This window comes from Odocoileus virginianus, chromosome 32, assembly GCF_023699985.2.
Source record: "Odocoileus virginianus isolate 20LAN1187 ecotype Illinois chromosome 32, Ovbor_1.2, whole genome shotgun sequence".
Classification (NCBI taxonomy): domain Eukaryota; kingdom Metazoa; phylum Chordata; class Mammalia; order Artiodactyla; family Cervidae; genus Odocoileus; species Odocoileus virginianus.
Genome location: NC_069705.1, coordinates 28,605,016 through 28,617,148, shown reverse-complemented (window position 1 = coordinate 28,617,148; position 12,133 = coordinate 28,605,016). Strand labels below are relative to the sequence as shown.

The 12,133-nt window shown below is 44.3% G+C and overlaps 1 protein-coding gene across 5 annotated transcripts in view; it reads right to left on the bottom strand.

Moving 5' to 3' along the window:
• Nucleotides 1–12,133, bottom strand: part of ACSL1 (acyl-CoA synthetase long chain family member 1) — a 69,088-nt gene that overhangs the window by 5,453 nt on the left and 51,502 nt on the right. For 3 of the 5 annotated variants that reach the window (XM_020888994.2, XM_070460070.1, XM_070460071.1), the window contains 8 exons: nt 11,991–12,042; nt 11,272–11,345; nt 8,539–8,616; nt 6,331–6,465; nt 4,245–4,379; nt 3,283–3,378; nt 2,375–2,447; nt 827–915 (listed from right to left, as the gene is read on the bottom strand). In XM_020888994.2, the coding sequence (XP_020744653.1) occupies nt 827–915; nt 2,375–2,447; nt 3,283–3,378; nt 4,245–4,379; nt 6,331–6,465; nt 8,539–8,616; nt 11,272–11,345; nt 11,991–12,042 (732 nt within the window). Of the gene's footprint in view, nt 1–826; nt 916–2,374; nt 2,448–3,282; nt 3,379–4,244; nt 4,380–6,330; nt 6,466–8,538; nt 8,617–8,685; nt 8,764–11,271; nt 11,346–11,990; nt 12,043–12,133 lie in introns of all 5 variants that reach the window. The other 2 variants (XM_020888996.2, XM_070460072.1) reach the window with 2 other exon arrangements.

The window sequence follows — 12,133 nt, the reverse complement described above, 5'->3', positions numbered from 1 at the left end:
TGGGATGTATTTTCAAGTTGTTAAGAAAGGAGATCTTAAGAGTTCTCATCACAAGGGGGAAAAAAAAAATCACTTTTCTTCTTTTTGTTACTGGTATGAGATGATGGATGGTTACGAAACCCACGGCCGTGATCATTTCACAATATATGTGAGTTAATTCTATCTCAGTAAGACGGGAGGGGGAATAAAAGATGATCTGTTAAGAGCACTGACTGGGACGTCTCCAGAGAAAACCGTGTGTCTGTGAGTGTGTGTGTCTGGGTATCTGTGTCTGTGTGTGTGTCTCCCTCAACCTTTAGCCAGACTCTGAATGCCAGGATCCAGAGGGAGCCAGCAGAACCCCACTGACGTTGTGCTGGTACCTCCAATGCCCCCAGTTCCTTCCTGAACGTCTTTGGCTGCAAATTATAGGGCTCACAATCACCCTAGGTTCTGGCTCCAAGCTGCCAGAAAGCCCCAAAGGGGATGAAGCCACACAGCAGTCGGGCACACCTTCCACTAGCCGGTGGTCACTAACAGGCAGTGAGGGCGGTCAGCAGACAGGAAGCCGTGGCCAGGGACTCTGGGCCCTGAAGCCTTTCTGCCCTCCTGGGCCCCCGGCCCCATCGTGCTGGCGGCAGAAGGCGTTGCTGGTGCCCCCCACGCCCCCACCGCCTGAGACTCAGACATATGTACCTTCAGAAAGAAGCCTGTGTGACTGTAGGATCAGCAGCAATACCAAGATCAGTGGCCTCACCTGCCCTGGTGCTGAGAAGTGGCTGGTTACAGAAGTGGCTGGTTACCGGAGACGACTGCCCTGAGAGGGTGACTGTGGGGTTTTACTCACCTCGCCCTCACCCTTGGCAGCCAGGTAATTCATTTCTTCTACATCAACAAGCTTGATAATGCTGCAAGGCATTGGGGCACCAACATGGCCTGTGTATCAAATAAAAGAATGATTACTCCTAATGTGACGACCAATATCCTCAGGCCAGATTGCTTTGATCCCAAACAAGACCTGTTCTCAGGCTGAGAACAGCTGGTGCAGACAAACACAGCTTGTCTCCCCCTGGCAAATTAGAGAGTTTATTCCCAGAAAAGAGAGAGAAATATTCAAAAGTCTCTTAGGGACCTTTCCTAAGTTTGATGCTCCAAATTACTTTTCAAAGTGTAAATGATTTGGCTGCTGATTCTAGGGTTTCTTTGAACACCCAGAAGTGGGTTTTCTAAAACTTTTATGTGGTTCCTATGATCTGATGGCCCTGCTCTCCCTCATACAGATGTAATTAATATCTGCATTCTCTGTGAGAGCAAACCTTGATTGGTCAGATGGTTCTGACCAATATGGCCTTTTCCCTTAGATTATGAAAGAACATGTCTTATATGTAAATTCATTAAGACAGGACAAGCCTTCTTTTTACAGCTCACTTTACTCTCCTGCAAAAGGGAGCTAGGACTGGGTTATTTTCCCAAAACAAAAAATAACAGAAATCAGATTAAGTTTTAAGATTGTCACAAATCATTCTTTGGATGTTTTGATCATTTTAGCTTAAAGTGGTCACTATTCCAAATTCTCTAGCTGGTAAGGCACCAGGGATTAAAAAATAAGTACTGTGAAAAAGGTTTATAGACCATCAGTGCCAACTGCAACAGAATGATGTTCCCAGAGAGAGCCTGATATTAGAATCTGTGTCGCTAGATACTCAAACATGTAAAACAGCAAATATACCAGGGAATTTATTGATCATGGTGTAGCATACACTGCTGGTATGGGACAGAGGAGGCATACAAGTCTTGGGGTCAGACCTGGGCTGGAATCCTGGCTCCGAAGCATAAAGCTATATAAATTCTTAGACTTTATGCTTCTTAGTCAACAATCAATCATGTCCTCCCAGAGGCTGACCTCACAGGCATGTTGTTGGGATGAAATGCACGTAATATGCATCCCTCAGTACCTAACACAGAACCCCATCCAGAACAGGTACTTGTGTTTATCCTCCACTGTTTTCTCCTTTCAGGAAAAAGGACTTGTGTTTATATCTGCCTGGGGTCTCAACACCAACTGCAGCACACAGTGGAAATGTCATTAAAATTCACCAGCAAGTAATCAGGCCCCAAGCAATTCTCGGAAAGCTCTGGTGGGCCAAGCACTCTGAACCTGGCATAAAGGGCAGCGTCTTCAGTAACTGTTATCGCCACCCACCCAGCCTGACAAGTCAGAGCCTCCAAATCACCACTGCACCCCAGGAGACAGCATCCACAGGGCTCCCGGGTTCACAGGGTGGTTGGCCCCAAGGCCGAATCATCGGAGACACAGCAGTTGTTTAAGTTGGGTAATTAACCCAATTTCAATGTGAAGAGTAAGACCCTCGTGAGCAAAGCCCCGGCCCTGTACCTGCGGTCCAGTCCCCAGCAACAGTCAGGCAGCAGCCGGCGGCGCACTCGGTCTGTCCGTAGCCTTCGTAGAACTGGGTCCCCAGGCGAAGGGGCAGAAAGAGGGGACAGTCACACTCCCACTGCAAGTGCTCAGTAACTAAGCTCCTCCAGCTCAACTGGGAGCCTCAGCCCACACGTGGCGACATGCTCTATTATAGCACGGGCATCTTCACATACACAGGAGACAATGCCGTCACAGGTCAGACTTCGCAGGACCCACCCCGGCACGCACTCGCTCTGTGGGCTCACAGCACTTGTCACCCAGTCTCTGGTGCTCCCCCCACATGAGTCGGGGTCTCTGCGTGGTTTATAACCCATCCCCACGCCCTCACACCTGATCTAAAGGCATCTTTTGTGTCTTACCCCAGGGAAAATTACCCGTGGTGGACACAACACATATTCTGCCAGAGGTAAAAGACACATGCACGCACACCTCGTTTTATGGCGCTTTGCAGAGACTGCCTGTCTTACAGATTGAAGGTTGGTGGCAATGCTGTGTTGTCAGAGGATGGTTAGTGTTTTTTAGCAATGAAGTATTTTCAAATTAAGGTATATACAATGCCTTGTTTTTTGGACATCATGCTACTGCACACTTAACAGACTACAGTCTGGTGTAGACAGGGCTTTTATATCTCCTGGGAGACCAAAGAGTTCAGGAGACTCGCTCTGCTGTGACACTGGCTTTACTGCACTGCTCTGGAACTGCAGCATCTCCAAGCCATGCATGTACTTCTTTCTCCAAGCCACCCGGGAATAACACGTCCGAAGAAAAGAAGGGGCACGTGCAGGAGAAGAAGACAGCCTTTTGGAAAGCAGCCACATGGGCGTGAGTCAGTCTGAGACCCCGAGTGGCAGGGAGCCCCTCACCTGGCAGCCCAGCGCGGCCCTCAAGAAGGTGAGCACGGTGGCGGACACGGGCGCCGCTCCGGTGATCATCAGCCTCACTTTTCCTCCCAGGCTCGCCTTGGAAGGCAGGAAGAGGGGAGAGGGTGAGGGTAAGTGGCTGGAAAGCGGTGGGCTTCTCCAAGATTCCTCCTCCTTGGAACCCCGATGCCTTAGCCCACCAGCTCCTGGTCGGCGGGCTGCACAGAACTCATTCCACACGAGCACACACAAGCGCTCCAAAAGGGACACCCGATGAGTTTGGTTCCACCCAAAACCACGCCACTCGCTCTCAATGGCTGTGGACAGCAAAGCAACACCTCTACACTCACAGGTGTTTTAAGGAATTAGAACAAGAGTGTCTTGGGTTTGTGGCAACCATCACATTTTGGGGAACACTATTATTCTATATTATTATTATTATTCCATATTATTCCACTCTTTATCACTCACGTCTAAAAAAATAACCTCAAGAGTTCCAGAAAAGTAAAACAGGATGGAGAATCAGAAAGGCTATGCTACCTGATCCCTTTTCTGCCCCGGATAGCAAAACACTGTTTAGATTTTTCTTGGACACTGAGGTTTTGCTGATGGCTTTGTCCTTAGTTTTAAGAAATATGCCAGAAATTCTCTTTCTCTCTGACCTTCTCTTTTAAAAAGAGCTCTCACACAATAAAGGGGTAGGGGATTAAAAGGTACAAACGACTAGGTATAAAATAAGCTACAAGGATTTATTGCACAAGGATATATTGGGAGAATATAGCCAATATTTTATAATAACAATAAATGGAACATTCTCTTTAAAAATTGTGAGTCACTATATTGTATGCCTGTCACTTATATAAAATTGTACATCAAGTATTCAATTAAAAAAAGGAGCCCTCACAGAAAGTTTGCAAGCCAAATTAGTTTAGGTGACAAGCAACAGTTGAAAGTCAATGTGCTACCTGTATTTTGTGGAAGATCAGTTTATCCCAGAGGCTGTTGTTTCTAATGATTCCACTGCGAAGTTCAGCCTCTTTCCTCTTGGAGGCAAAGTCCAACAGCCATCGCTTCAGCGTGGTGTTTGCTTGTCCGAAAATCTAATGAGTCAAGAGATGAGAAGGTTTCCCAATGAGCAGAATGGCAAGAATTAAAATGTCAGGTAACAACAAGTGTTGGCAAAGATACGGAGAAACTGGAACCTTCACGCCTTGCTGGCAGGGATATAAAATGGTTCAGCTGCTTTAGAAAACAGACTGGTGATTCCTCAATTAAACACAGAGTTAGTCATGACCCAGTAGTTCTGCTCCTGGGCACACACCTAAGATAATGAAAACACACGTCCATAGCGCCCCTTGCCTGTGCGTGAACATCATAGCAGCGTTATTCACAACAGCCAAGAAGAAGAAACAACCCCGTTGACCATCAGTGGCTGGACAGACAAATAAAACATGTTGTATCCACGCAGTGGAATATTATTTGGACATTAAAAGGAACAAAGTATGGATGTAGGCTATGACATGTATGCACCTGGAAAGCATACTTAAGTGGAAGAAGCCAGTCACAAAAGAATATTCCGTGATCCCACTCATTTCAAAATCCAGAATAGGGAAATTTATAGGTTTAGGAAGTAGATTCATTTTATGGGGTAGAGGGAGGTAGTGGGGTGGAGGATGATACCACATTCTTTCTGAAGTGATACAAATGTTCTAAAATGGACTTTAATGATAGTTTCAGAACTCTGTGAACGTACTAAAAACCTTTGAATTGCACTAAAAACACTTAAATGGGTGAATCATATGTAATGTGAATTATATCTCAATAAGGCTGCCTTACGATTTTCTTTAAAAAAAAAAAAAAGAACCATTAAAAAAAAGAGAGAAAGAAGAATATGCCTACAATGCAGGTGACGTGGGTTCAACACCTGGGTTGGGAAGATACCCTGGAGGACATGGCAACCCACTCCAGTATTCTTACCTGGGAAATCCCATGGACAGAGGAGCCTGGCAGGCTACGGTCCATGGGGTCGTAAAGAGTCAGACACAATGGAGTGACTAAACCACCACACCACAAAAGATTAACAGAAGCTAAAACCTTAAGGTCTCCCAGGGAAACTGGAAAGTATTAGCTGGCAGGAAAACAAAAATGTAAAAAAATGAGAAGGTTCTCATAGATGACAAAAGCCATGCTTCAACATGAAGAGCATTAAAACTGCCCCATGCAAACCCATCGTGGAGACTGCTCCCACCACACGGGTCAGCCAGTCCTGCCCTGGCTGTGGGCCCATGCTCCAACAGCCCACCACCTTCTCTTGGTCCCGGGCTTGGCTTAGTCACGTCTCCCAACGTGGCTACTGAGTAGGTAGCATTTTTACACACAGGAGGAACTTTACAATTTATAAAATCATTTCATAGTTATTATTTTCATTATTTTCATTTTTTGTTTGTTGAGTGTTAAGCCAGCTTTTCCACTCTCTTGTTATGCTAGACAATAGTATAAAAGTGGAAGCATTAGTTGCTTAGTCATGTCTGACTCTTTTGAGACCCCATAGACTATAGCCTGCCAGGCTCCTCTCTCCATGGGATTCTCCAGGCAGGATTACTGGAGTGGGTTGCCATTTTCTCCTCCAGGGGATCTTCCTGACCCAGGGATCAAATCTGGGTCTCCAGCATTGCAGGCAGACTGTTTACCATCTGAGCCACCTGGGAAGCCCAATAAAATAATTTGATAGCTATTATTTTCATGTGATGTAATTAGCAACTTTATGAGATGAAGGAGGAGGTAACAGTCCATTGTAAGGGTGAGGAGACGGAGGTTCAAAGAGTTTATTGTGAAAATAAAGCAACCTCCACCTCACATCTGTATTGTGCCTTCTGATTTATAAGGCACGTTCACAGTGCTTTCTCTTATAATCCTCACCCGCAGCTCTGGGAGGCAAACAGACTCCGGTGTAACAGCGGACTAAGCCGCAGTCTCACGAGTCTAAGAGCAGCTGCCGTGTTCACGGAGAATTTGGGGTTCAAGATCCCACTCTCTGCCCCTGGCACTTACTCGGTCAAACATCCGGTTCAGCAGTCTGGGGACCACAGGGAAGATGGTGGGTTGAAGGGCCTTGAGATCATCCATAAGCAGCCTGATATCTCCTTGGAAAAATCCTATTTTAGCTCCATGACAGAGCATCACACACTAGAGAGGTAAACAGAAATATCTAATTGTGTCATCATTGCAGTGGGGGTTACACAACACACACAGACACACAAGGCTTTGCTTTTAGCATTTCAGGCCAGTTTTCAGAAATCATAAAGTTCCTAAATGTAGGGAGCTTTCAAAACAACGTTCTTGGGATTCTCCTGGAGGTCCAGTGGTTAAGATCATGAGCTTCCAATGCAGGGGCTGCAGGTTGGATCCCTGGTCAGGGAACTAAGATCCCACATGCCACATGGCATGGCCAAAAATAAAACAAAATAAAAAATGAAACAGCATTCTTGTGTTTTAGGGGTCCTTGCACAACAGGGGGCTGTTGCACTACTCCTGGTCATCCTGAAGATAGAGGAGCTAGCTAATCGGCAACCAGGGAATGTGGTTTTTAGTGATGATCTTAGAGGTTCTGCTGTTTTAGCTTCAGGATCAGTATTTGCCAAATGAAGGACATGGTATCAGATAACCCAAGTTATTTTTAGCCTTCCAGAAAATTTAGGTCCAATTTATCCCATAATAAAAACTTAGCTACTTGCCTACAGTTCAAGTTTTTTAAATAATGTTTGTTTATGTATTTATGGCTGAGCTGGGTCTTCGCTGCCATGTAGCTTTCCTCTAGCTGTCGTGAGTGGGGGCTTTTCTCGAGTTGGGGTGCTTGGGTTTCTCACTGCAGTGGCTTCTCTTGTTGGCGGAGCACAGGCTCAGTACTCGCAGGGCACGGGCTTAGCTGCTCCACAGCACATGGGATCTTCCCATATCAGGGATCGAACCTCCGTCTCCTGCATTGGCAGGCGGATTCCTTACCACTGAGCCACCAGAGAAGCCCCAGTCCAAGCTTTTAAAGTCTCGCTTTTCCTGTTTGTATCTAACTAAAAAAAATCTGAGTCATCAGAATACGCTGCCATTGAGAATGCACAGAGCAGTCTGCCTTCGGTTATAACCTAGTGCCTGAATTTCCTCCTGTCTGATGCAAGCTGCACTGGCAGGTAATGGGCACTTGACAAAGAGTCTGCCTGTTTTAAATGTTAAAAAGACAGAGAGATTCAAGGGATGATGCAACGGAAGTACAAACGACCTCAGGCTTGAAAGCAGAAACCACTTTAGAAAGGTACACCCTGGTTCATTGTTTAAAAATTAAAGCTCAGAGGCTTTGTTCAGTGTGGACTGACTCCTGGGTACTGAAAACTAGGGAGGTAACTACAGTTCACTGTCAACACATCTGTGGTCACTCTACACTCGCGCAACATCTCCCGAGGCGTGCAGGAAACAGAAGTATCGGCTGGCAGATCCTTGGTCCTTTGGGAGAAGTAAATCCTCCAGGGCAGCAGTGAGTCAAAGCGCAGAGTCTTTATCAGCCCCTCACCCGCCAGTACCTGTCCAGTGCCTGAAACACCGCTGGTGCTTCACGAATAGTCATTAAACGAACGAGCAGTGCGCAATGTTTCTCCCATAAGCATACAAAGCAAAACTGTCCAAGAAGGAAGAACAGACGGTTCTTGGTCAGCTTTTAAATGAGTCACACAGCTGTGTGTGAGCAGCTCAAGGAGAACCTGGCTTAAGGTCATCCACTTTGCCAAGGGCACTCAGGATAGTGGTGAAAAAAAAATATGTATCTGAAGTCAACTTGTGCCTTATAGATAAGCACATTCAAAAATAAAAGTTCTGGGACTTTCTTGGAAGTCTAGTGGTTAGAACTTCATGCTTCCAAAGCAGGGGGCCACAGGTGTGACCTCTGGTCAGGGACCTAAGATCCCACAAGCTGCTCAGCATGGCCAAAAAAAAAAAAAGAGAGAGAGAGAGAGACAGAGCCATCTTACAGAACTCAAGCCTCACCAGGCTTTGTAGGATGCTATTCATAAAAATTCTACATTCACAGCTCATCTTTCTGAATTCATATCTGTGTCCTTCAAAAGTTTGAGCTTCTAATTTTAAAATGAGTATTAAAGTTTAATACACGGACCCAGGAAAAAATTATACTCTTAAATAATTAGCTCAATTTCTAAAACGGGGGTTGAGCAAAGACCTGCCTAGGGGGAGGATGGTATACACACTTGAACTTACCTGCATAATCTGCTCATACATGTGTGCAAGCGGTAAAAATGAAATGTGTATGTCACTGGCATTCAACACAAGTGCTTTCTGTAAAACAGAACAACTTAGAACACAAACAAACGCCCATGTACAGGCAAAATAAAACCCAGTGCCTACCTCTACAACCCTCTCAAACATGTGGGCCAGAGGCAAGAAAGAGATCAAAGTGTCATCTGAGGTAGGAGTGAACGTGTTCTGCAAGCAAAGACACCAGTGGGCAGAAAAGCATTAGAATTTGCAGGAATTCTCCATTTATTTCAGAGCACATAATACCTCAAGGCTAAGAAGTAACAGCATTAGTTTACATTCTGCAATTATTTCTCATTGAAAAAGGAAATGCTAAGCAATACTTTAATAAGTTATTCAAATAGAGTAGAGGTCATTCCTAATGACAAAGTAAATCCATGCAGAACTTGAGTCACAATTAGGAAAATGTGGCCCACATTGGGATGGTCAGATATCATGTGCTCTAAGCACCCAGACTTTCAAAGCCACAGGACCTCACTGCCCAGCAAGCTCCACTCCACCTTAAGAAATATAAGCTTCACTCCAGGAAAAGACCAGCATCTTTTGTTATCAAGGGCATAGGGGAGAAAAGAAGAGAAACTTGGAGATTTCCATGTTCCTTTTATTTACAGTACAAATGTATTTTGAGCATTTTAGTTTGATCAACATTTTTACCTTAAAGCCCTACTCAACCCCATAAAAAAAAAATCCCAATGTGTTTAATGCAAGCTCTGAACTGGCCCCAGGGAATTTGTTCTCCCATAAAATGCTGATCATGACAGGTCTGCATCCCAAGTAACATCTGGTTTCCATTTCATGGCTAAGAATGAGCTTAATTTATGGTCAGGCACAGTTAGGGATGTGCATGAAATGTTCCTGCTATTAATATAGAGAATTCTGGCCTAAAAAGGGGCTGCCAACAGCAGCTGCCCCACCAACTAAGAAATCAAGGCTTTGTCAAGTTGCCTAGGGATGATGCACCCAGCTTAGAGTTGGGCTCTCCCCTCCCCAAGGCTGGGCCATCCTTCATAATAAAGCAATCACACGTGATGTAGCCTGATCATGCCATAATCTGAGATTAAATTTATTCCTGCTTCCCAACTGGTACCTGTCAGTAGAAAAGTGCTACATAATGAGAAATCAGACTCAATAACATCTATACTCTTCAATTTTCTGATTTAGGTCAAACAAATAATGTACATTTGCATAATTCGAAGTTTTACAAAGTTGAGAATGCCCCCGATGATGTTCACATTAACTGTAATCATTTGCCTTAATGATTCATGCATTTTAAGTTTTCTTTGAAGGCCAATGAGGAAATGAAAATCTCCCTTTGGTAAAATACTAAATGTTGAACTCTGTTTAGAAAGTATATACCAAAAGGACTAGGAAGGTGTAAGAACACACTTATGCAGTTGCTGAAGATACCCATTCCCCAAAACCATTAAGCACAGGCTCCTACCACAAAAAGCAGACCCTAGAGAACCCCTCCAGAGACACATAATTTGCAAAAGCAAATTATGAAAAAATGTGCAAAGGATACGACGGAAAGGTATTCATTACATTATTCAATACATACTTTTTTAAAAGACAAGTTGGAAATAGATCTTTGGTGCTACAGACTGACTGTAACTACCCCTCTCAAAGTCGTATTTAAAGCCCTAACCACCCCGCTCCACATGACTGTGTTTGGAGACAGGGAAGGTCATTCGGGTCCAATGAAGTCATAAGGGTGGGGCCCTGATCCAATCAGGCTGGTGTCCTTGTAAGGACAGAAGACACCGGAAACCTGTCTCTGTTCTCCACGTGCACACAGAGGCCAGGGCAGGGGGGCATGGAGAGGAGCTGGCCAGCTACAAGCCAGGAAGAGAGTCTTCTCCAGAACCAAGCAAATTTGCTGACACCTTGATCATGGACTTCTAGCCTCCAGTACTGTAAGAAAATACATGTCTATTCTTTAAGCCAACCCACCCAATCTGTGCTATTTTGTTACGGCAGCACACACAGACTAAGACACTTATACAGCAAGTTTTAGAAGTATTAGAAATAACTATAAAGTTACTTGATCTAAAGTTCAAGGATTTAATCCTTCTTATAAAGTAGAAGTCAAAGTAAGCATAGTAAACAGTAAAAACAGTAATAATTCAAAAAACGTTCAGCAATATTTAACATTTCCTTGTCCACCTAAAGAAATTATTTTCCACACACTGAAACAGGAGATAAAATCACAAGAGTCAGTTTTTCTCTGTCCTTTCCTAAAAACATTTATAAAGTGAAAGTGAAGTCGCTCAGTTGTGTCCGACTCTTTGTGACCCTGTGGACTGTAGCCCACCAGGCTCCTCAGTCCATGGGATTCTCCAGGCAAGAATATTGGAGTGGGTTGCTATTTCCTTCTCCAAAAACATTTATAAGGCAGTATCTAAATGAAGTTTTACTAAATAAAAGATGTAATAAATTCGATCTGTCAATTCACGTTAATGGTCACAGCAGGAGTTGGGGATCAGGTCCATAGTGAAAAACTACTTGAGAGGACGTGACCTCAGACCCTGTGAAAGCTCAGACCTTGTTTATATTTCAGGTACTGCTTTTAATACAGTCCAGGCCTAACATGATGGTGGGGCCGTGACCACCTTCATCCTTGAGGCCTGATGCCAACCACTGGAAACACGGAAAGATGGCCCTCTCCCAAAAGTTTACCTCTGTCATTTTCACAAACGCTGAACAATCGCTCACTACATTTCGATGGGTAATCATTGCTCCTTTGGGGTTGCCTGGGGACACATATGAGCGAAATAAAGTTAGAAGACAGAAATTCCATCCAAGAATGGTGGATTTGAGAGAAGCCCAGAAACCCCACATCATTAGGGCCCCCGATGCCTCTCATGTGAGGTATACCCGTGAAAGCCAAATGCTGAGTCACACTGAATTCCTGAGCAACCTGTAATCCTTTAACTGAAGCTTATTATCTTAACAACTTGTTGACCTAAAACGCATTAATACGTCTTTTGTTACCTGAATGTTATTGACTGAGACAGTTCAACATTCACTTACGTAACAAATTGCCAGCCACAGGCGTTAGTTTCTGGAAAAACCCCTGGGTCAATAATGTGTTAAACCATCTTTACTAATATGGACAAGTCTTAGAGGGTGTGTGTAGCAATAAGAGACGAAAATCCAGGAATTTTATTTCTGGAAACCATGGATACAGTTTATCCCAGAAAGAAGGGTGACGTAAGTGTGTTGAGGATACACTCATATTCTGGGGACGTTGTATAGAGCTACTGGAAGATAGGCTTGAACACTTCTGTCTCTTCTGCATCCAGTCCATTTACAATCTGAGTAAGTCATCCACAAGAGGAAGCAGGAAATATACACTTCTAGGCACCACTTAGAAACAATCTCTTTTCAAAACTGACCTGTAGTTCCACTGGTGAAGCAAATTACTGCAAGATCTTCAGGTGCTGGAGGCTACAACACACACACAGACGAAAAAAAAAAAGCCAGTACAAATCAGAATAGAACAGAAAACTCTAAGTTGTTATCACCCAATATTTCTACC